We start from the raw sequence: 27365 nt of genomic DNA on the forward strand, positions 1-27365 counted from the left end.
TTGTGTAATAAACGTTTTAATATTTTATTTTTGGAACACTATTTTTTACAATTTACAACATTATCAATAATAAATAAATAACAATAAATATATTAAAGCATACATGATATTCAATTATCAGTATAATTAATTTTTAAGGTCACCACACCAACCATCTCAAAAAAATAAACAGAAACTCATAATTAAATCCTAAATAAATATAACCAGTAATATTACATATTTTCATCAAATTCATGCAATAATAGCATTATTAACAAACTTGATACCTAATATTTTACTTAAGTCCAATCAAGTTTATGTATTATAGTAAATATATCACAATTACGAGGGTTTTTTTTTTTCAAGGTCCGAGCAGTCACGAAATTAAAACCACAATGAAAATAAAAAAAATTTTTATTTGTAACAAGTACTTACATAGTTACGCTATTTCTCTACATAGTCGGCACTCCGATTTAGACATTTGTCGTAGCGTGGTACCAACTTTCCAATACCCTCGTCATAGAATGGAGCCGCCTGTGTTTTCAGCCATGTTTCTATGCCGGTCTGCAGCTCAATGTCTGTGCCAAAATGTTGTCCTCCCCGCTGGCGTTTCATGAGAGCAAAGAGGTGAAAATCTGATGGAGCAGTGTCCGAGCTGTATGGTGGGTGATCAAACACTTCCCAACGAAAACGCTGCAGGAGTTTATTTGCTACAGCTGCAGTGTGCAGCCAAACATTGTCATGGAGAAAGATAATGCCTGATGACAACATTCCTCTCCGCTTATTCTTAATCGCCCTTTGTAGACGTTGAGGAGTCACGCAGTATGAGGCTGCAGTGATGATCGTGCCACGATTCATGAATTCCACCAAGAGAACTCCATTCAGGTCCCAGAACACAGTAGCCATATACTTTCTGTTGGAGACGGTTCGTTTGAACTTCTTTAATTTTCTGGGAGAATGAGAATGCGAATACATACACTGTTTGGATTGTTCTTTTGTTTCTTCAGTTTCGAAATGGACCCGTGTCTCGTCGCCTGTGACAATTTTGTTCAAAAAATCTTCTTCATTGTGGTAGCGCTGGAGAAACTTTAGGGAGGCGTCTGTTCTCATTGTTTTGTGACGGTCGGACAGCATCTTGGGAACCCATCTCGCACACAGTTTGCGGTACTGAAGTCTCTCACTAACAACGGTGTAGAGAGCCGACCTTGAAATTTCAGGAAACGAATCACTCAATACAGAAATTGTAAACTGACGATTTTCTCGAATTGCCATATCCATTCGCTCAATGAGAACATCGGTTGACAGTAGCTTCCTTCCCTGACCGCCTGCATCATGAAAATCTGTACATCCTGCTTTAAAGTTCCTGCACCATTGTCGCACTTTGCCGTAACTCACTGAAGTTTCACCGTACACATTACTTATTCGTCTATGAATTTCAGCTGCATTACACCCCTCAGCCTAAAGAAATCAAATTACCGCACGCACTTCACACTTGGCAGGAGATTCTATTCTTGTAGACATGTTTACGTGCCAGCTGCGTGTTCAGAACTAATCGAAGTGAAGTGGCGTGATTGAAGGCCATACTAGAGACGCTGCGCAACACATATGCGCAAAGGTTCATCCGATTTTTGCGCGGGTTTTTATTTCGCGACCGATCGGACCTTGAAAAAAATAACCCTTGTAACTTATACATTACTTTAAACTGCCCCCTTTTACTAATAGCCTACATAAATTAATTAATATTCTAAAAATATCCATTTACAATTTTATTTTTTTTGTTAATACTATTATTATATAAAAACTTATTATATAGTCACAACTTATTATTATTATTATAGTCACAATTATTTTCATTAAGTTTTTATGAAAATAATTGTATATATACAATAATTAATTAATTATTTTTTTATTAATTAATATATTCTATATATTAATTAATTATAGCACGATGAACTGCCAACAGCAATTAAAGATAAAAAAAAACAGAAATTATTATGAAAACTACTAAAATGCAAAAATGAATTTGAAAAATATTACTTGCAGAGGCAGTCAAATCAGCGTGAAAAAACATTTTTTAATTAGTTTATTTACAGAGGAGTTTCGACAATATAATTTTTACATTAATTAATGATTCTTAAATTAATTATAATTAACTAAATTCAATAAAAATTATTGTTTAATAGCAATTGAAACATTATATATTATAGTATCACATTTAAATCTACTAAATTTTTGGTTTGAACTCATCCAAGCACGTTATTATTTTACATACTACAATTTCGACATCCACAAGCAGCTGTAAACAAGCCTGTACTTGCTAAGGCATTGGCCTATAGTTGCTTTAATTGTAAAAGTAAATTAACAAATATATCTGTCACTTTTTGAAGAAAAAATCTAAAATCAGCTGTCATAAAACTCAAATAGCATTTACATAAATATAGTAAAACAGTACTTTTATCAAAATGTAAAAAAATTATGCGATTCCGGCATTCATAAATTATCACAAAATTACTTTCCTTATTTAATAATAAAATAAATTCTGTTGCAAAAGAAAAAGAAAGCAAATATTCAAATTTGTTATCCGACAAAACTGCTCTTAAGCGGGATCTCAGTTTTGTACCTTTACAGTACAGCTAAACAAAAAAGGGAAGGACTCTCAAAAAATCTTAACAGCAACAAATTATTAGAACAACAAACATCAGTTGTACCACTGTGAACCGACCTATAATTAATTACATTCTGTTCACCCGCATGAAATCTGAATGTCCCTCGGAAAACATTTGAAGCGGGTGTTTCTGTGGGAATACATCAATGAGACAGTGCTACTTTGGTCATGTAAATACAAAGTACCAATATATCCAGAATAGGATAAGGCGGTGGATATTTCATCTGGTGAACAGAGTGCAATTATAGGAGTTAGTTCACAAGGTACAACACTGTTTTTGTTGATCGATTGCACCGTGTCATAATGTTAGAATAAATAGTATCAGATCAGATTATTCTTAGTCTAAGAGCACATATTTTTTAATTACAAATATTGAAGGTAAAATAAATGTAAACCGCATCTGAAGGTAATAATATAAACTACATCCTTTACAACTAACCAATTGTTCCACCACACCTGGAACTGGACGTTCCAGGTGTGCTCTGGACGACTCTGCTCAGGATGCTCCGTCTGGATGACAGAGCATCCTGGAAACAGAAGGGTGTGAAGTAAGGATGAAATGGTAATGGCAGAGACATTTAATAAATAGGTTCTCATAGACTGAATGCGAGAAGCTGAATATAACTGTAATGTAAGGTGTTTGTATTTTTTAATAGCTGATATTTTTAATAATGTTAATGTAAATATTGTAGACTGGATTATTCGTAACGCTCAAGCTCTCATGGCAATTGTTCTTTAACATAGAACTGTGATGGAAATCCAGTAAAAAGGGTAGCTGTATCAAGCCCTAATTATTTGAATTAGATATGAATGCTTGATGTTCTGAACCAAGGATGTAAATTATAGCATTATAATATATGATCTTTCAAATTCTATTGCAATTTCTCAGGGCAATAATCTTAATAATGATAATCTTGCGTAATACTATTTCAATATTTTATAGAACCTAACATGTTAAAGCACACTTAAAAACTTTTGTTTGTTCTTAGTTGATTAAACATGAAGATTTATGAGACACAGTAAAACACATAATCACATCAGTAAAACAGATAGTCAAATATAATTACTTTTTTATTGTTTTAAAAGGGGCTGCAAAAATAATTTTGTTTATTAAACATTAATGCGATCCAATGTAGATTCCCTGCATTAAACAATATTAACAAATGCAAATATAAATTTAATAACATATTCAATAAATATCTTATGTTGTTACATGTTTTATTCGCTAAAAAACTAAGAGCAGCATTCTTTATTAAAAAAAGTACATCCAAAAATAAAAAAGCCTTTATTTTGCCTATCATTGAAACTTGTCTATATATTAAACATTATTATTCATGAATATATTTTTTTATTAATGAAGATGTATTTTTATTTAAGTGAAACACACATCTACAAAGTCAATTAAACTGGTAACACATGAACATTTAAAAAAAAAATATTTATACGTAATAAAATTTAATACATATTATAATTACATTACACTAACAGGCAGAAGAATGATGGGTAGAATAAACCTCATGCTAGGTGGTCAGTTGCTACGAGAGACATGAGATAATGTACCTGGGGGTACAGATCAACAAATCATGTAAATTTAGTCAACACATAGTAGACAGTTGTACAAGGACCTAAAAAATCTTGAAATCACTGAATGTGTTGATCACTACTCAGTCGGCTCCAAGGGCTTCCAAACGCCGATTAATCATGTCAATGATTAAAAGGAACTGGGCACGTTTACACAGTCCACAGGTGAATGTTGTTGGGTGTTACGGCATGTTATACAACTACGTCATACAGTGCGGTGAGCGTGTTGGCATCAGCTTTGCTAATTGACCTTCAAGTTAGAGTGCAAGAGCTTTGCTACGATGGTATGGGGAAGCGTGAGGACAAGGCTACTGTAATGGAGACATGGCATGAAAGATAGATGACTGGAAATGAAGCAGCCTGGACAAGGAGATGTATCACAGACTTAGACATATGGACAAAAAGGAAACGTGGCAATATAGATTTTTATACGTCACAATTGCTCTCCGGCCAAGGAATGTTTCAACATTACCTCAATTGATTTGGCAGACGGGACACTCCGTGCTGCATGTTTTGCAACAGAGGACACAGCGGAGCACACCATATTTATGTGTGCACAATGACACCTTTGGCGGACATCGACAGATCAAGACCTGAAAACCTGGTGTCCTTCATGCTGTCCTCAAAAGAGAACTGAAGGGCCTTTGACACGTATGCTATGAAGGTGTTACACAGTAAGGGCGCTGAAGGGAGATGCCGTGGACTTTAGCGTAGGGAAGGGTGGACAGCCCATCTGTGCCAGTATGCTTAGGTGAGCCGGTTCTGATGAGCAGCTGTGGTACTTTACTCTGCAAAGTACATAAAATATTTTTTTGCAGTCTTTACCGTACCCGTAGATGCCCAACTCACACTTTTTTTTCTATTATTAAATTCATTTTTTAATGATTTTTTCAATATACATTTAAAATTTGGCTAATTTTTGTGATAAATTGTTTCAGTAATTTACACTGTAGTACAAAACAAAAAATAACAAAAATATAATAAGTTTTTTGCTGATGAACATCATAGTAACTAAAAGTAACAGATAAGAAATAAAAGCTAACTAAAGCAATTTTTAAAAATTTTAAAACAATTGGCACACACATAGAATTGCTGAACTTTTTCACAAAAACTAGCCTACATTATTTTGTCAAGTAAAAAGAAAACTATATTTCATAACTTGGTTTGCATAAAAACATTAAGATACATATATTTCAATTTAATAAAGAATATATGTATGATCGAAACTTAAAGGAAAACTAAAAGTAATACAGATAAGAAAACTAGAACAGAAAACAAACGTTACTAATATTTACTTGAAAAATATTTTGTCATTATTAGTCCAGTGTATTTGCAGAATGCCATCAAAGTACAGTACAGGAACATGATTGATGACAAGAGCATTTAATAGCTCCAAGCTGGAATTTTGACACTATACAACTATCAGGAAAAGTAATTTTAAAAGTTGCACTAATATCTTCACGTAGACTTAAATAACTTATTTTGTACAATATTGAGAACACACATAACCTCCGCCTTACAAACATAATCATTACAACAAAAAGAAGTAATTTTTTAAAGTATAACTCTCATTAAAGATTTTTGACTAATGTTACAAACAAATTTTTTCTTTGGTGTGTAAATTAATATGCTTCTTAAAAATTAGAAAGATAATTAAAAGCCTTTTGGCAGAATTTACAGACATAATTTTTTTCTTTTGTATGAATATTAAGATGCTTCTTTAAACTAGAATAATGACTGAAAACCTTTTGGCAGAAGTTACAATCATAATTTTTCTCTTTTCTATGAATATTAAGATGCGTCTTTAAAGTAGAAGAATGACTGAAAACATTTTGGCAGTACTTACAAACATAATCTTTCTCTTTTGTATGAATATTAAGATGTTTCTTTAAATTAGAAGGTTGATAAAAAACCTTTTGGCAGAAGTTGCAAACATAATTTTTCTCTTTTGTATGAATATTTAAATGTAATTTTAAATTAGCACTTTGATTAAAAGTCTTCTGACAAAAGTTGCAAATATAATTTTTCTGGTGGGGTTATAAATCGTTATCATGAATAAGAGACTTTTGACAAAAATTACTATTATTTTTTTTTTACAATGAAAGTTAATGGGTCTCTTTAAATAACATTTACATCGGAATCTTTCATCGCAATATTCACAAACCAATTTCTTCCCATTCTGGAAAAATAACACGTTTTCACTACTTATATTCTCCACTAAATTTTCTTCTGTTGTTACATCACCATATGCACACTTACATTCATTGGATATTTTGATACTTCCCTTGATGCTTCCTTTATCGATAGTAACCTGTAAAATCGAAAATAATTAATAATTACAATTGCAAATGAAAGAGACAAATCAAAAATCAATGTCCGATTATGACGGAATAAAATTGGCACCATCAGTCAGTTTTTTCATGGAGCCCACTGTTTGAAGGCAAACGTACCTCAACTGCTTGAAAACTTTGTTGTTCCTCAGATTCCTGCAGGATACAGTTTCCAACAAGATAGTGTTTCACCACACTTTTATTGAGATGTTACCATGTTTCTGAACAAGGCTTCCCTGGATGTTGGATCAGATGAGAGGTCCAACTGCATAGCCAACTAGATCTCCCACATATCAGTCTTTTGGACTTTTTTGTTTGGGATTATATTACAAGTTGTAACAAAGAAAAGTTTGAGATTTGTACAATTTAAAACAAAAAATTGCTGTAGGCAATATATACATATATATAATTAAGTAAAGAATAATTAAAACATTATTTTTTTATTAACTATTATTCATTTATGAATTAGTTTTTAATTATTTATTAAGTTTATCTGGTAGAACTCACAGAAATGAAAAAAATACATTAATTAACAAAGAAATACAGTAATAAAATTAACAGGAGACAAATCAATCATATTTGTTACAATATCCAATAATAATAAATACTTACATGATCTGGATAAAATTCTACCTCTTCTTCTGTCTTCACAGTGTGTAAATAATTTATTTCAAGTTCATCGGTTTTCATGTTAAGATTAAGCTGCGGTAAAACTTTCTCAGATTCCTTTAAAAATAAGATAAAGAAAAACCCTTATAAACTGTGAAAACAAACTAATATTTAATAAATATAACCTGTCAGAGAAAGGTTACTGTTTTTATTCTGATAATTATTATTGCCTCTGAACTTGCTTTGGCTTTGAGCGAATGAAATACGGACTTACGGGTAATGTAAGAAAATACAGGCATAGTATTCCAAAACATAAATTGCAAAAGAAATTAAACAAAAATGAAATTCATGCAGAGTGTGATAAGGTGGAAAAAATGTTGTTGAAGCGGCAAGATAAACGAGATGTTTTAAGGTTTGACAACTAAACACAAATTGGATTGTGTAGAAGTAGTATGGAAAGAAAGAAGGCAATGGATCCAGATGTTATCAAAGGTTATTATATTATGAAGGTTATGACCTGTATATATATATATTAGTCTCTTAAATAACTGCAATTTGTTCAACTAGTGTGAACAATAAAGCTACCCCACCATGGCTCAATGACATGAGGATATGTATGACATGTAAAAAAATGTGTAGTCTTGTACACTCAAATCTTTGTTTCAACAAGAATTCTTTTTTCTATCTTTATTTTATGGGGGTTTTTTTTACTGCCTTTTTGGCAATTCATATAGAAAAAACTATATATAGATAAACTATATATGCTATAGTATACTATATATATATATATATAGGACTTTCCTTAAGTAATTACAAAAGCAAATTTCTACACATTGCATTTTGCACCACATTACTGTACCATATTAATTTTTTCTTACATTGTACATATGTTAAAAATTTATTTTTAATTTTACTATATATATATATATATATATTAAATTTTTTAAATTATCTTTTCCAGTTATCCAGATCTGGCCTTGCAAAGGTTCATCTAGATAATTGGTGTTCCAATGTATGCAAAATCTAACACCCTTACCACTTCATTTTCAACTTTTACAGTTTTTGATTTAACTGAGTTTGTCTCTTCAATTGCTAAAGGCTCTTTTGGAATATCACCATTAATCGTATCAACCTGTTCCTGTTTCAGTTGTACTAAATCTACTTGCTGCAACACAGAACAAAAAATGAATGCTACAAAGTAAATGTTTATGATTTTTTGTATAATTCATAAAATAAAAATAAACTATACCTCTAATTCACTCCCCCCTCCACACACACATGCACATTAACTATGTAGCCACAGTCAAATTATTATTATTATTATTATTTGGTGACTTTAATGGCCCAGGCTTTGTATGAGAAAACCTAGAAAATGTTTGTTAGGCCAAATTTAATCATCCAAATTCAAACGTTAAAAATGCACTCACCTTACAGATTTTTTCTACATATTGTAATCTTTTACAATCAAATAATTTTTTCAACTGTTGCAGTAATTCTACAGATTCGGTTTTTATAATCTTACAAACATTAGTGTTAATATTGCTTTTATGGTGAAATTTCTGTGACAAATATAATTTGTCACCTTTAAAGATAATGTTACCTAAGATTTTAAATTCTAATCTTATATCTAATGAATACATACCAGATTATAAAAATATAAATCACTACAAAGGATATGTAGAAGTGCTATTGTAATGACAGTTGCATTCAGTTTGAAATGCCAAGGAAAATAGGACACGGAATGCAAATCTGTTACTGGAATATTTCATTGTGCACAATCTTATATCAGTACTACCCCTACCGTTCAGAATGAAATCCCTACCATTAAGAACTTCAAAGAGGAAGTACGGGAAAACTGGATGTAAATCTATCGTCTACGACCATTCGTCGTATTGTGAAAAAAATTGGTTTTTATTATTAAAAAAAAAAAACTGAAGATGGTCAACATTTCTTGATGGAAAAACCAGATATTGCATTAAAAAGAATTGAATTTTAAATATATTTCACAAATTAAAAGTGTCATGTGATGATCAAATATATTTGATGATCATATATTTTACATAGATAAGACATGGCTTAATGAAAATCATTTTCATAAATGCATATGGAAAGATTCAAAGAAAATTACACATTAAAACTAAAATGCTCATCAGAAAGGCAGTCTAATAGTATGTCATGCAGGTTCAGCTAAAACAGGATTCTTAAACAACGTAAGGTTGTTAAGTAAATTGAAAGCCTGTTCTTCAGATTATCATTCAGAAATGAATAGGGACAGTTTTAAAAATTGGTTTACAAATGAATTTTTAAATTATTTACAAGAAGGAAGTGTAATAAGAATGGAAACGCAACTTATCACCAGTTTGCGGTAAATAAAGTTACTACCAACAACTGGAGGAAAGCTGAAATCCAGTAGTGGTTTCCAGAAAAAATGGTTGCTTGCAACTGCTTTTACACTTTTTAAGTTTCATAGTTAAAATAAATGTATAATGTTAACTGATATGATTTTTTAATACCTTTATGTAATCTGTTGTTCTTTTTATACAGATGAGTCTTTGATAGAAATATTGCGAACAGTTGCAAAAATAAATGAAAATAACAACACCAACAGTACAATAATAATGCAAAAATTATACTTCATAATATTAACAAAGTATAAAGTATCTGATAAAACTGTGTGAAAGACAATATTAACCATGCCTGCATGTCGCTGGTCATAATAGCAACAAACAGGATACATGCTCAACTACTAGCTGCGACTGTACTTTTTGAATGATCTTTTCAAACCTTTCCAAACTCAATTAAAAGCTTAATATTAAATACTTTATTTTCAAAATATCGTCAACTTATTCAAATTGTTTCCATGATTACAATGATGTGTTTCCCCCCCAAAAAATAATCATTGAAACTAAAGATAGGTTGTCTCGTAAGAAACACTGTATGCTTAAATAATACTAGTTTTGGGCTAAATCTTAATTAAAATTATTAAGAAACTTTCAAACATAGAAAATTTATATTTTTAAAGTTTAGGAATCTTTATCTGATGATTCCAAAGATTTTTTTAAATTTGCTAATAATAATGACAACAATAGATCTATCTACCTTGTATGCTTTTTGAAATGAGTATGCTAATAAGGGCACTGGTATTGTACAACGTGTTTGCTAAAAAAAATTTGGGAGTGAATACTAGCAATGATTTTTCCTCAACTAAAATTACATTTAACTGCTGCAGTTAAACATTAACTGAGAATGATGTTGAAAGGGGCCATTTGATCTAATAATTCTTTGACAGGCCCAGAATATATTCATCCTCTTTTAGTGAAGAAATGCTCTGCCTTTTTTATACAGTTTTTAACTAAGCTCTTCAATCATTCTTGAAATGCTCTTATTTTCCTAAGACAAGGCATACATTTAGGTTCTACAATTTTCATAGTATTTATAAATGACATCAGTTTCATTACACACTACTCATACTTTTTTTTTTTATTTTTTGCAGATATGAAATTGTTTAAGCCTATTATTATAAATCTAGCTGATATTCAATTACTTCGTTGACTTGAACTTTGTATAAAAATTAACTTATATATTATTTCTTCCAACTTAAAAAAAATTGATTTCATACTCAATTTAGAAGGTTTGCAAATGTTGATATAACTGTGTAACTGGATAATACAAAAGCTATCTTCTATTAAAGACTTAGGTGTAGGTTTTGATACGAAGTTATCCTTCAGTCAATACGAAGATTATACTGTAAGACACTAAAAATTGTAAATTTAATTAAGAGATTCTCTACAAATTTTAGAAATATTAACTCGGGAGAATTTTTTTTGGTTATGCATTTTATATACTGTAGTACTAAATTATGGCTCTGTTGTCTAGTGACCTTTGCCGACTTGCAATTAAATTACTAGAAATACCACAGAGAATTTTTCTTAGATATGCAGCCTATAAAATCTGTGATTCTATGCACTTTACCGATCATTAACTTTATTAATATTTTTAATTTGTTAAAAATACCAAGAATTGAATCACCTCTGACAAGGACAGATTAATATTTGCTAATAAAATTTTTAGTAGTTATTTTGACTATCCTAAATTATTTCAGTTTTGACTTACATATAATAATGACTAGACTGCTTAGGCATAATTTTCAATATTTTCTTGGTTCAATCAAATCTCATATATCATCTATTACTAGACTACCTTTACTGTGTAAAGTACACTTACAGTACAGTTAATACCTTATCAAGAGCTATTCTAACTTATGAATGATAACTTTGTTAAGTACTTATGTTTTTTTTTTTTTAATATGATATTGTATTCATGGGTTTCATGCCTGGCTATTTCAATTAAATAAATAAGTAAATTAAAATTTACCACACTTACCAAATATCAATCACCCAGCCTTTGCTTTAGGGTAAAAATAGAAAATTAGGCCATAACAACAAAGACAACTGCAAATTTCCAGCAAGTACTTTGAAAAATTACTAAACTACCAAGAACCTGAGGTAATATTTCAATTCCAAAATCTAGCACCATGAACTGAAAAACCCAAAATACATAATTAAATGAAAATAGACAAAATTACCCAGAAATTAAATTATAAGGAAGCAGATGATAACTTAACTGCAGCAGAATTACAGGAAGAATCATGAAAAAAACAAGAGAAAACTGAAGAACTTGCTAGAAGAGATATAGAAAACTGAACAAAATCTCACAAGACTGGAAAAATGCATTAATACATAAACTACACAAATAAGAAGATGAAACGTAAGTAAACAACAACAAATGAATTTCCTTCTTACCTGTGACAAATAAAATCCTTTGAAATGCACTTCGAAATATAATTGAATTAATATAGACTTAACAACTGGGAGAATATGAAGAAGGATTCAGAAAAGTAAGATCATGTGCAGAGCAAATCTTGAACCTTTAAACAATAAGGGAAAAATTACAAGCCATAAAACTAAGTAATTGTCTTCGTAGATTCAAAAAGGTATACAACTCAATCTACAGAACTTCCTTATTCAAAGTTCCAAGAAGAATTTGGTGTGGATCCCAACGCAATTAACATTACTGAACAGACTCTTCCAATCACAAAGTTAGAACTAAAATTGGGAAAATAAGATGAAAAAAGTTGGAACACACCACTAAATAAAATTGAGTCTGAAACTGAAAGGAATTGTAATAACTGCTTAGCCTTTGCTGAAAATATTACAATTTTCTTACAGAACCTTGAAAAGGCAGCAGAACAAGTAAACCAACTAAAATAATTTGCTAGGGAAATAAGGTTAAAAATTTCTTTGAAAAATGCAGAATTCATGACCAACCAAGATTCTCCCGAGTCCCTAAAAACGAAATATGGAAAATCAATCAAGTTAACAAATTTAAATATATGGGAGAAATAATCCAAATTATTGATTTGGATAAAAAAGCCAATCAAACAAGAAAGAGAAAAATAAAATTAGCCTACCAACAAAGGATATTTTCAACAAGAACATCTCGGTGCCAAAATCAGACACTAAAATACATTAATCAAACCGGAGGACCTGTTTGCATCATCAGACGCATCTTCAGTTTGAAATCAGATAAAATAAATCAAATAGAAAAATACAGTAAAAACTTGAGAAAGATTCTAGAACCAAAGTAACAAAAACATTTACATATACAATGAAACCGAGAAAAGGTCAATTTCATCAGAAAAAAGAGAGCCAAATCTTTTTTCAGTCTCACAAAACAGATTTTCAACCACATTTAACGAAAAAAAGAATGGAAATCAACACAGTTCAGTGGTTGTAAATGAAAATAAAAATATTTTTTCAATACAGAACAATGTTCAGAAAACCAGTAAAAATTTCACAGAAAGCTAGAAAAAAGAAGGGAAAAATAAAGAAAAGAATGAAGAACTGTTGGAAAACCAGGAAAGAAGATATGCAGAAGAGAAATAAAAAAAAAAAAAAAGAGCTTACATGCTCATGCAATGTGTTAGTTTCAGTCACTGGTAACAGAAGCCATATCATTTGTGCCGCATTATCCTGTTCAGTCACTAATTTAATATTTTTATTAAGAAGCACAGCTTCATTAGTAAAAGTATTATTTACAGGCACATTCATTATCTGTAAAGAAAAACAAAATTAAAATAAATAACCATAATAAAAATACCTTTGACTCTTTTACACCTGTCATAAACAGCTCTCTTATAATTCCTTAATGATTTTTGTTTGTGTATGTTTTATGGTGGCTTAAGTGAGGTTATATTTGATGCTGATGCAAGCTTTCTCAATGAAAAACTTAAGAACACAAGAACAGACCAATGATATTAACAGATGATGCCATATATATGGCTCAAATTAATCTCTCTAAGAGGCCATGTGAAATGGCCCTTGGCTCACTGATTCTTTGATTTGTGGTAATGTATGTGATTTTTATTCTTTAAATATATTTTTTAACAATTATTTTCTGCCACTGCTAAGTTTTCTATTTGTTTTCATTTAGCTCCAGATTCAGTTTGTGTGTTTTGTTTTTTATTAAACTAAATTTCTGTTTAATTTTAATAAATGTTATTTCACATTCATTTCGTCAGAAGTAAATTCTCTACAAACTAGAAAGTTGTAATTGTTTATTGGTAAATTAACAAATTTATATTCAAAGCCTAAAAAAGTTATTTTATTCCTAACCTAATTCTAGTATTTTCCAGCACAACGTTTTCGTGTTTTGATTTATTTTTAAATGATTTATAGTAATAATGCTGATTTTGGCACAGATTCTCATGAAAACTCTCAATACAGATCAGAATTTGACAAACCAGTTGTAAATGACAGGACAAAAAATTAGAGGTTTGTAGAGCGATTCAGAGGAAAGTTATGATAGAATTATGAATGTCTGATTCTGTCACTAATTCGGCTGGCGTAAGTAGCAGCAGCGATATTCGAATTTCTTTTATTCCAGATCAAACTGAGAGTGTACACTGTTTGAACCTCCAATGCTCCAATGTTTACAACAATGCATTATACAGTGATAACAATGAAGGAGATAATGAATCTAATCTAACTTAATCTAATAACTTTGATATACGTGATATTTTATTCCAATGCCTTTGCACTATTAGTTAATGATGAAAAATAATAGCAAAGGTACAGATGCCAATCCCCAAGAAGTGTATTATGCACTTTTCATCAATCATGCATTTTCAATTTCTTAAGGTAATGAGACAAATCATTATGCAAAACAAAAGATTGAATTTCGAAGGAGAAAAAGAGCAATCGATAATTATAATAAAGCTCTAGATTGAAAAAATGGAATACACCTGATATAAATGAAACAGAAAGATTTGTAGAAAATTTTGTGGATGGGGTCTTGGTAAAATGCCGAGTATATAGTAAATCTGTTGTATTCTAACCGGGTTAGTAAGCTAACTTACTGAGATTCTAAGCCAACATTTTTGAGATTCTTCTGAGAATGTTCCATGCTTCAAATAATGGAAATGCACCATACAATGAAGAAACTGTACAAAGTTCAACAACTCATCGATAGCTTCTCCCAAAGTTTCAAAATGCAATCAATCCTCCAGGAAGAGATGTGAATCGATGAAAAATAATTCTTTTCAGGGGACAGCTTGTCTTTCATCAATACTCTCCCAAAAGAAAGACACCAGCACGGGGTGAAACTTCAAATTATGTCTTGTCTGTGGCTACACATGGAATCTCATGATATATGCTGGAAAAGAACCAATTTCCGGCAAAGGAGTTCCAGAAAAATATGTGTTGGAGCTTGCAGGACCATTACTTGAAGCTGGATGAACACTATTGTGAAAACTGGTATACAAGTGTATTGTTGGCTTCTCAGTTACATGATTTTTATACAAATCTTTTTGGTACATTAATGGCTAATCAAAAAGGAAATACAACATAATTAACAGAAACCAAACTGAAAAAAGGTGAAGTAGTTACAGCCCAATATTCAGGTAAAAAAAAATATATATATATATATATATATATATATATATATATTGAAATAGAAGAATAACGGAAATGTGTTGATGATTTCAACAAAACACAGAGACAAAATGGTAACAAAACAGAAGAGAGGGAAGGACATCATGAAACCCAAGGTGGTAACAGACTACAACTCTGCAAAGAATTTATTGATTTATCTGACCAAATGAGCATATATTCCACCAGCCATCTACATTCAATAAAGTGGTATCAAAAAATCATTTTTGAAATACTGTTTGGAACTTCAATTGTCAATGGTTTTCATACAACCTTGTTATCAAACAACAAAAACTTCCAATGAAAATCCTAATATTTAGGGAAGAATTGATTTTACCTTTTTTTACAGACGTTTGACAATGATGCATAAACTGAAGTCAGTCAAGATGAATTTACAAAAGAGACTACAACAGTACATAGACTGATCAACATTGAAGGTAAGAAGTCAACAGCAAGACAGAGGTGCAGTGGTTGCTACGAAATGAGGAAGCTGACAGAAGACAGAGGAACCTCAGAAAAAACTACCAAAAGGGCAACGACAAAAAGTTACGTGTGTGATGCCTTCTTTTGTCTCGATTGCTTCAGCTGTTGACTGATTTTGTTTTCTTATAAAACTTTCAAAAGAAACTTTGTTGTTCATGATTTTGAGTAAAAATGTTCTGTATTTAATTATTAGAACAAAATTGATAATGAAATAACAGAATGATGAACAGAATTGACAATGTTAAATGTAAATGATGTATGTGTTTTCTGTAAATAGTTTTTTATAACACAGTATGATGTAAGTAATAACAGCAGTTAAGATATGTAAATAGGTACATATCTTAAAGAAACTCTTTAAGAGTTATAAATATAACTTTTTTTTTATACAAGAATACTTTGTAAATAATATTGAAATTAATCATGTGGCCCCTCTAAGGCTTACACGCTCTCATGCCACAAACTGAAGAACATTGGGAGGCGTGTGTGAGCCGCATGTGGCTCAAATCTGTATAAATGTGCATCTCTATTACACTTTTAATAAATATTACATTTAAATGACTTTTGAAAAAAGATAACGTCTCATTCCCCTGATGTCAGTTTTATGCATATGCCCGATGCTTAACAGAGCACAACTAATAACTTCTGCCGTCAATGTAAGTTACATCGAATTTTAATAATTAAAAATAAAACAGCAAAATTATGCGGAAGCAACTTAGATGCGGTATAACTAATGTTATAAACGATTTAATCATATAAATTAAGATAAAAACCTTGTAACAGAATACAATAAAATATTAGCAGACAGGTCAGTTTCAACCGATTACAATTTGTTAAAAAGTGAGCGTGATTTTAGCATAAATGTATTTTTTAACATGTCCACACTAATAAAGGTTCAAAATCTTTTACCAAAAATGGGGTAAATACTAAATGATAATTAATCAGATTTAACAGAATTCAAAAAAATGAACAACACAAGCTTGTTTAGATATGAGTATCAATAAACATATTTATGGAACCTTTATTTATAATATTATTATCATGTTTGTGAAACAGATTCATTATATTGGTGTGTACATCTTTGTTTATTCATATCTTGGTTCGACATTATGACCTTACCTTACATTATTACCATGCTTACCACCATGTCATACATTTTAAATCATGTATACATAATTTTATAAAAATGTTTAATTTAATAAATAAATAATTAAACTTTAATTAAGGCCACGTGACCCTTAAGTCTCTTAGCATTCATCAGGAAATGGTAGCACTCAATTTAGTGATAACATATTTATTCAATTCATCTTCATTTCTAACAACAAATTTTATGTTACATATTAAAAACCATGAAGAACTAATTATAAAGGGGTATTAATTTGATGCTATTTAATTACAGACACTTTTTAAGAGAATTGATAGTTTGCAATATTAAGTAGACATACGTATTTAGTTAGCTATAAAGACGTTTTCATTCTGTCTTTGTGTTTATTTGTTCCTTTGTTGCGTGTCAAAACAAATAGTTTTTTGTAACCGATGACTGTTTACTTTAGAGAGTTTTACAAGACATAGTAGGCGAGCGGGTAATTTTCAATTATTAACAGAAATGTCTGTTTTCAGATGGAAAACAGACATGTGGACTTTTCCTTTATATTGTGTATATGAGTATACGGTTATCAAGCGAAACAATATTTGTTTTTTTTCTACTTCTAAGAGGCAATCTATGGAATATTTACTGATATCAAAAAACTGGTGAATGGAACATAACAAATGAAGAGGCCAAGAAAAAATTATTCTTTCTCTAGACAGAAATTTTTTTAGCACAGTTACATCATTGCCCACAAAATATGGTTGACATTTTTGACATTCCTCTTGCCTAGTACAATGAACTTCAAATGCAATGACATTCTTAGGCAAAACAATACATCATAATTACATGTGCAGAGCTTTTACAAATATAGCCTCAAGAATTTTTCCCCATTTACATCACATGGCATGACTTGCCATAAAGACATGGTCTAAAATTGCAGGAACGACTTTTAAACTATGAATTGAGGTTAAAATGAACGATACATCTTTAACTCAAGGTCGATTCTCAACCCAAGAAGTGTGCTTCTAGATCTAATTCTACAAAGGAAAGTCATGCTAATGCTAATCACAACGGTAAGAAATGTTTTTCTTGTGGAAAATTAGGCAATCTCTAAAAACTGTTAAGTGGGACCTATCTGTTGTAAGTGCAAGTTAAAGGATCATAAATCAAGTGAATGGCCATCTAATAGCACTGTGATACAGTTGTATCAGGCTTGGAAAAATTATAATGTAAGTGTTAACACTCTATGACAGTATCTTATACGCCACAACAATCTGCAGTAGTTGAAAGAGAAAACAGAATCATTTGTGATTCCCGCGCTTCCTTCCTCTTACCGGCCACTGGTTATGATACACGGAATGGCCACTGCTGTGTTGTGTACTGGAGCACATGCTCCAGCACCACAATAGTATAGGAGGGAGTGGGCTCTCTTCAAGCTAGTACGGCTTTTGCAGGGGAACGTCTGCTCTCAATACTGTTGTGCTAGAGGTGGCTAGGAGAATTATGAGAGGCAGTCGGCGGGGTATTTGTGCTCTCATTACCCTAGACATGAGAAATGCATTTAACTGTATTTCTCACGTTGCCATAATGCAGGCACTGAAAAATTTATAGATGGACCAGTCAGTACATGCAAAGATAATTCTACAAAAAAAATGGGTTTAGTGACGTGTGAATTACTATTACACAGTACAAGCTGCTATTTTAGTGTTGGGAGAAATTGGTAAACTGGAAGTGTGTGAGGAATACACTTCATTGAGGAATGCCTGTATTTATGGAAAATAGTAGAGACACTTCAGTCTGGAATTTAACCTTGAAATATCATTTACTTAAAAAAGAAATGAAAATGTTAAATACTGAAAAGGTAGATGCTGATTAATTTCAAAAAGACCAGTGTGCCACCGTTAATCTAAAGGCTTAGCAGATATCAAGAAAACCAGTAGAACAGCTGTTTTTTGTATAAAGCTAACTGAATATTAGCAATGACTATGAATCTTCGATGGTAATATGATCTGTTTGAAAGCCAATCTGGAATCAGATATTAGTTTGCTTTGTTCTAAAAAGGTTTTAATCATCTAAGTAGATTTCTTGAAAACTTTTTAAGTGCAGGTAGCATCCTAATCGGCTGATATGATATTATGTCATTAGGTGGTTTGCCTGGTTTCAGCTATTTTCCATAGATCCAGAAAGTATTCAATTATGAGAAAGTGTATAATGTAATAATAATTATAACTAGCAAACTAAGAACTCTATGATGAGCGACATTGTAGATAGTTTATGAATTAAATGGTATGTGAAAGATGAAAATACGGGATTTTAATAGTTTAATGATAAGAAAATTAGTAATTAATTTTACAAAAGCAAAAACATCTATTTATATGTTAAAAACAGAATAAAATAATATCACGATGTTGGGTTGGGTTTGCGATTTTTCAGTTCTATTTTTTACTCTCCATGCCAATTATCTGTAAATTTTTTAAAACAACTTTTGAATTAAAGTCTTTTTGAAATTAATTTAACGCATATTCTTGGAATTAAGCTTCACCTCAACAAAGCGATACTTGTTTTTGACACTTCCAATCTCTCTTAAGGGATTAAGTAGATATCCCTTTGGCAAGCGATATGTGCATAAAAAAAGTTTAAAGTTTTAAATTAAAAAAACTTCTGAATATACACTTATAATAATTTTATTACACTATATAAATAAAACCACCCACCCTATAATACTGTTTAAACTGCATATTAATTTGGTGTAAAATATGTTTATATTTACAGTACAATAGTTCTCATGTGTATCTTTATACATAATATGAGACAGATGAATGGCAACTACTGTTTTTTTTTTTAAAAGAAAAATGAAGATAACTTTTTAGATGATGTGCATTCAAAAGAGAATAATCTTGGCATATGCTGTTGTGGTCATCGTGTTAATCATCAACAAACAAGAAAAAAGTGTCACTCTAATGTAGGAAATTTTTGGGTTTAGCGTTTGTGGAGTGCTAAAAGTAGTTTTGAGAATGAAGGGCTGAAAATAACTCAAATCAGTTATGATAATCTTTGCAGAAATATGAAATAAAATCCCTCAAACTAATTTAATAACATTCTTTACAATCTTATTGGTTGATACAAAATCCCTCAAACTAATTTAATAACATTCTTTACAATCTTATTGGTTGATACAAAATCCCTCAAACTAATTTAATAACATTCTTTACAATCTTATTGGTTGATACAAATTTCAATGAAATTTATTTAAGAACAAATAGCAAAAAAATGATATACAGATCATTTGAAAAAGAAAAAATGTAAATGCTCATACAAATTCAAAACACTACTCCTGTCACTATGGGAACTTTTTGATTTTAAAATCTTTATAAGTCAAAAACTAAAATAAAGTGATTTTTTAGTATAATTATAATCAGCATGGAGAAAACAACATGCAAAAATTAATGAATTTTGAATGCACATCATCTTTCTAAATAATTATCATCAAAATGAATCCATTTTTGCAAAAGTCCATCATCCATTTTTCTGAAAAAATAAAAAAATCAACCTCCCTTTTATTATTCTGATCTATTAGATTGTACAGATTATAAAAATATTAATAAAGCATCGATACAATATTTTACTAATTGGTGGAATTATTGGGGATAATTAATTTTCCAGCAAACCCATGTAACAAAGTTATTGCACATTGTTACAATTTTAAAATTGTATTTTTTTTTAAATTTAACAAAATGGGATTTTCACCACAATGTTTTGTGTTCTAGCCCAGTTTCTTCATAAACCACTACAGATAGAGTTCTGAAACCTGTTTTATTCAATTTGTCAGATCAAAAAACATAAGAAACAATCAAGCTTACCCCTTTTTTTCATTCCTTGAATTTCATTATGGTTTTATTTTACTCTATGGCACATAATGTGCAATAACTTTGTTACATGGGTAATAAATAAGTAAAAAATGTTACACAAAACTTGTAGAGAATTTAATTCTGAACAAAATGATGTAAATAAACTATTAACAAGCAAAACAAAGCTACAAAAAATTAATTTTATTAACATCAAAATATCCTAAATGTGGCTGAAAAAATACATTAATTTTCAAACAGAAAGAAAAATACTTTTAACATCTGAGATCATCTAAAAATAAAATTATTTAACAAAAATAAGATCAACAGAAAAAAGTAAGATAAAACACCATTTTAATAACTTTATCCACAATTGTCCAAAAAAAATTTTAATGGTACAATAAATTTTTTATTTTTAATTTCATAAGCTGGTTTTAACAGCTGATAAACAATCATAATTCGTCTACAGAATGTGAGTAGTTTTGTACATTTTTAAAAGTTGTATTCAATTGTGCAGTGTGTGTGAAGGTGAGTGTTTTGTGTTCCGCGATCTCAAAATTTCATTTCAGTTTTCAAATGAGGAATATGCTAACAATTTTTATTTATGGTTATTGCAATGGTAACTCCTTGGCTGCAAAAATGCAATATCAAAAAAGATTTCCTAATATAAGGGTTCCAAATCAAAACCTTCATTTCAGCTTTCCATTGTTTACGCAGAACTGGTTCTTTACCTACACATTCTTATTCTGTTGAAAGACAAGAACAATGTCGTGTCGCTTACAAGGAGAACGTGATATAGCAAGTTCAATGTAGCCTGGGACTTAATACTAGACAAATTTCAAATTGCTTTGGTTTGCCACATAGCACAGTATGGCGAATACTTAAAGAAAATCTCTTACCTGTACCACTATCAGAAGGTTCAAAATTTACTGCTTGGCGACTTTGCATTGCATCTAAAGTATTGTCATTGGCTTCAAGAAAACTGTCATAAAGTATGTTCTATTTTATTCCCTGATGAGGTAACATTTATAAGAGATGGAGTTAATAACTTTCAAAATAAACATCAGTGGAATTTTGAAAATCCACGTGCTAGTAGATACAGTTTTCAACACAGGTTTTCTGTTAATGTTTGGTGTGGCATTATTGATAAGCATATGATTGCACCATTTATTTTTGATGGTAGCCTTACAGGAAACTAGTATTTTCTTTTAGAAAATAACCTGCCCTAGTTTTAAGAAGACATTCCACTAATAACAAGGCAAGAAATTATTTTTCAACACTATGGGTTTGCTATGCATTTTTTTGAAGTAGTTAGAAATTATTTGAACGTAACATTTAGGAGCATCTGGATCAGGCGAGAAGGGCCAATTAATTGGTCCTAGATTACCTGATCTGACTCCAATGGCCTATTATACGTGTGGACATATGAAATTGATAGTATATGCTGAAAAGATAACTACAAAAAGAGTTGATGGCAAGAATTTTCAATGCATTTGAAATTCTACGAAATAATCCAGATTCGGTGAAAGAGCCACCAAAGGAATTTTAAAATGAGCGGAGTACTGTAAACAATGAAGGAGGACATTTTGAACAGTTGTTGAAATAGTAATTTCTTAATGTGCTTTTACAATTTTACTTTTGATGAATGATTTTATTTCTAGGTATTCTTGGATGTATACATCATTCTTGGTATTCTCGGATTACGTTGACTCTGATCACTTTTAATTGTTTTCTAGATAGTCATAAAAGAATGGAGGAAAACACTGAAACTCAATGTGGTAGAAACAATAAGTTTTTTTTTTGTCTTCAGTCATTTGACTGGTTTGATGCAGCTCTCCAAGATTCCCTATCTAGTGCTAGTCGTTTCATTTCAGTATACCCTATACATCCTACATCCGTAACAATTTGTTTTACATATTCCAAATGTGGCCTGCCTACACAATTTTTTCCTTCTACCTGTCCTTCCAATATTAAAGCGACTATTCCAGGATGCCTTAGTATGTGGCCTATAAGTCTGTCTCTTCTTTTAACTATATTTTTCCAAATGCTTCTTTCTTCATCTATTTGCCGCAATATCTCTTCATTTGTCACTTTATCCACCCGTCTGATTTTTAATATTCTCCTAAAGCACCGCATTTCAAAAGCTTCTAATCTTTTCTTCTCAGATACACCGATCGTCCAAGTTTCACTTCCATATAAAGCGACACTCCAAACATACACTTTCAAAAATCTTTTCCTGGCATTTAAATTAATTTTTGATGTAAACAAATTATATTTCTTACTGAAGGCTCGTTTAGCTTGTGCTATTCGGCATTTTATATCGCTCCTGCTTCGTCCATCTTTAGTAATTCTACTTCCCAAATAACAAAATTCTTCTACCTCCGTAATCTTTTCTCCTCCTATTTTCACATTCAGCGATCCATCTTTGTTATTTCTACTACATTTCATTACTTTTGTTTTGTTCTTGTTTATTTTCATGCGATAGTTCTTGCGTAGGACTTCATCTATGCCGTTCATTGTTTCTTCTAAATCCTTTTTACTCTCTGCTAGAATTACTATATCATCAGCAAATCGTAGTATCTTTATCTTTTCACCTTGTACTGTTACTCCGAATCTAAATTGTTCTTTAACATCATTAACTGCTAGTTCCATGTAAAGATTAAAAAGTAACGGAGATAGGGAACATCCTTGTCGGACTCCCTTTCTTATTACGGCTTCTTTCGTATGTTCTTCAATTGTTACTGTTGCTGTTTGGTTCCTGTACATGTTAGCAATTGTTCTTCTATCTCTGTATTTGAACCCTAATTTTTTTTAAATGCTGAACATTTTATTCCAGTCTATGTTATCAAATGCCTTTTCTAGGTCTATAAATGCCAAGTATGTCGGTTTGTTTTTCTTTAATCTTCCTTCTACTATTAATCTGAGGCCTAAAATTGCTTCGCTTGTCCCTATACTTTTCTTAACTCATACATATTATTATTGTTATTTCCAATTATTCCCCTTTTTGAAAATTCAATATTGACTTCTGAGAGCTTGAATAAGTTTAAAGAGTATTAATACGATATTACAATATTCATGTTTTATTTGTTTCATAAATTATCTAGAATTATTATTGTTCTGAGAGTTTTTAATAGAATCGATAATTTGCAAAATTATTAAGTAAGTATATGTACTTAGTTGTGAAGATGGTTTTCTAGGAAGAAAACCATCTGAACAAAGGATTGTTCAGTGTCACAATAGTTCTTTGTAACCTATCTCTGTGTATTTTAAAGAGTTCTACTTGACACTAATAAAAACTATTGACATTCGCTAGGATTTATCATGAAACAGTTCTGTTTTACATTAATTGTAACATAATTGAAAGTTTCAACAGTTGAAGTTACAATTTACAAAACTGTCAACTATCAACTGTTCTTTTTTATTAGTATCGGAAAATAACGAAAAAGAAAATAAATATTATAATTATCAATAAATAGAAAGAAAATTACTAATTAAAAACGTTAATAATAATATTACCACGAAATATGAATTTTTTAACATGATTATTAAATAAACGATTTTACAACAGTTTCAAATGAATTTACATCACAGGTCCACACTAAACAAATCATAAATACAAAAAACTCAAACTTAAATTCTATTAATTTATATTAAAATGTTATAAAATTACTTACTTAGTCTGTTAAACAAAAGGAAAACCAACAAATAAATGAAACTGAAATTAAAATACAATCTCTCCTTAACAATTCATTCACACAACAGCTGTGACAGAATTATTAATCAGTGATGCCAATACATACAATTGTATACTTCAATATATACGATATTTCATTATAATGGACATAGTGAATAAAAATCAGTAATTACCGATAAGCCATTTCTGGACAAGTATAACAAATACTGATTAAGTATAATAAATACTGCGATCTTTGTGGATAAACATTTGTATTTACTAATCAGTAATTACTGAAAGAAATCAGTAGTTGCGTGTAGTGTACTGAAGTATATTCAGTATTTACTTATATGATTCACTTCTCACGGACCTTTTTCTTTCTTTTCCTGTTTAGCCTCCAGTAATTACCTTTCCGATAATACTTCAGAGGATGATATGTATGAGTGTAAATGAAGTGTAGTCTTTCTTGTACGTTCTCAGTTCGACCATTCCTGAGATTTGTGGTTAATTGAAACCCAACCACCAAAGAACACCGGTATACACGATCTAGTATTCAAATCCGTGTAAAAATAACTAACTTTACTAGCATGATGAAAGTAACAAGTGTAGCATTGCGCACAGTATTCGGCGCGCATGCGTATACGCTTGTCACAAAATCTCATTTTCTACCGGGTTATTTGAACATATAAGTAAGGGATTTTGGGACAAAAGTTTTTAGTTGCACAAAAATTTTACAAAATTTGAACATGATGAAAGTTTATTTTTATCTTGTAATTCGTGGTCCGTCGTATTTTGATGTTTCATTTTTAATATATGTTTTAGTCGAAGTATTAATTTATTTAAGTTTGCCTAAGAATTTTTTCTGAGAGTTTTTACTTTATCTTATGTGTATTACAACATATGAAAATATACGAAGTGTTATCATAGAATTTCATTTAATCGACTAATTTTTTAAATAACGTACTTCAACTTCTATTTAATGTTCTTATGAAGAATTTTATTTCATGAATAATTTTATGTCAAGGAAAAAATATTGATATTTAAATGCAAAAAAAATTAGCAATAAGACATGTAGTTGTATTATTTTGGATACTTTCGAAGTCTAGTCGGTTTTGTCCTCTTTGTTAACATTTTTTATTTTTCTTTATATTTGCAAAAGGGTCGGTTTTGGTTTTTATGTTAATGAAAACTATTTTATTTTCTATTTCATATAAAATGTTTCCATTATATTTTCATTTTGAATTAAAATAATTAAAGTTAATTATTTTCTGAACCGCTCTGTATCTAATAGTACATTAATAATTAATTCAAGGAAAATTGTTTATTAAGAAAAATTATTAGAAATTATTATATCGTTAAGAAATAAACGAAATTAATCATTCAGATCATAATTCTCGACTCCACATACAGTCAATTAAATTTTATATAAAATAAACAAAAAAATCTACACTCCATATTTATTTGGAAGTGCGTGTACACGCACACATGAGTACGGCACTTCCTATTTATAAATATTAGAGTAAAAATCCACATTTCGACGCCAATTTTCATATACGTCAATAAATTTTATGTTTTTCTTTTATGTTTCAAAAGTTTGTTTATTTTTGATAATTCTACCTTTAATCGCATTGATGTCTTGCTTCTGTTTGTGGGCCAACCGCATAAACGAATTTAAACATCATGGCGGGAAAAGGATTTTGGGACGAGCCACTGTGCAACGCCGAGTGTGCGACACCTTGTTACTTTCATCATTGAATATTTGTTGGTCCTCAAATAAGAGAGTCGGTGAAAGATGATGTATTTAACTCGATGTTAAATAATGTAGAAAGTGCAGCTTGGGCTTCATTTAAAGACATTTACAAAAATTTTCTCGGCAAACAAAAATTCAACAATTACCACAATATTGTTAATCAACTTCTTACTTCACATCATCGCTTCATTATAATAGTAAATTTCCTTCTTAATTTCTGTTTTTTACTTAAAACAAAAGAATATTCCATAATAATTTTACTTTAATATAAAGGGATTTACTTTCTTTTACTTTAAGATAAAGAGAATTATTATTGACCGTTCCATAGGTCTTAATTATTAAGAGCTATGGGATGTAATACATCTTTGAAGATACATTTCCTCCATTCACATCTGGATTTTTTCCTGGACAACCTCGGAGATGTAAGTAATGAACACAGTGAACGTTTTCACCAAGACAATTAGGTGATGGAAAGTCGTTATAAAGGGAAATGGAATACTAACATGCTAGCCGACTACTGTTAGACATTAATTCAGGATGTGCCTGATGCTATTTATACAAGAAAAGCATCGGCAAAATTATTCTAACACAGGTATGGCCGTGCAAAATTATATATTTTAACAAAATTTTCCCTTAATTCTATCGAAGCATTATTTATTTAAAAGAAAAATTGTATTTACAGATCTGTAATATACACAAAAAAGCAATTCAAGAAGTGGTATCGCACTTAGAGAAACATTAAAACAATCTTTTTTGTCTATCGCTGTTATTATTACCTTGGAATATTCTGTCGTCATTTACAAACAGTGCAACTGTAAATAATTAATGTAAAACAGGTTCAAAAACTCGCATTAATATTTTGTACAATTAAGAAAATTAATTGTATGTCATTACTTACTTTTAGTAGAGGACCGTGGTGCAAAATAGCATCATTTCATTATTCGCAGAAACCAATCGGTAGACCGATCAAATTATGTCTCTTAGTTTGTATTGTCGGTCTGAAATTTATTATTGAATATATTACAGAAAAAAAACACACGGCATTTATTTTATTTGCATCAAATTAGTTAGTACAGATTAGATAGGTATCTGTTATTCTTTTGTCTGATTATTTCTCAATAAACATTTATCGTAATATTTAGTAGTGTTAATTTACTATTTTTATTTAGCTATCTTATATATATATATATATATATATATATATATATATATATATATATATATATATATATATATATATATATATGTATGTATTTAATAACATTAAGTTAGCATTATTGTAACATAAATATGCTCTAAATCAGCAGACAGAATATGTTCTAGTCCAGATCTGTTAATCACGTAATTTTGCGTCTCTCCACTTTACGTTCAGTTC

The 27365-nt window shown here is 30.3% G+C and overlaps 1 protein-coding gene across 2 annotated transcripts; it reads right to left on the minus strand.

Annotated features, from left to right (window-relative positions):
• Positions 1 to 24350, minus strand: LOC142334149 (uncharacterized). Of its 2 annotated transcripts, XM_075381915.1 has the most exons (5): positions 24242 to 24348; positions 13131 to 13277; positions 8201 to 8329; positions 7168 to 7281; positions 1 to 6536 (listed from the first exon to the last, which is right to left on the minus strand). In XM_075381915.1, exons 2-5 carry the CDS (start codon positions 13272 to 13274, stop codon positions 6198 to 6200), a joined length of 726 nt encoding a protein of 241 aa, XP_075238030.1. In that variant the 5' UTR covers positions 13275 to 13277; positions 24242 to 24348; the 3' UTR covers positions 1 to 6197. The 2 variants fall into 2 exon arrangements, with proteins under 2 accessions (XP_075238030.1, XP_075238031.1); XM_075381916.1 differs by lacking the exon at positions 7168 to 7281 and having other exon boundaries at positions 24242 to 24350.
• Positions 24351 to 27365: the final 3015 nt, after the last annotated feature.

This window comes from Lycorma delicatula, chromosome 13, assembly GCF_047948215.1.
Source record: "Lycorma delicatula isolate Av1 chromosome 13, ASM4794821v1, whole genome shotgun sequence".
NCBI lineage: Eukaryota > Metazoa > Arthropoda > Insecta > Hemiptera > Fulgoridae > Lycorma > Lycorma delicatula.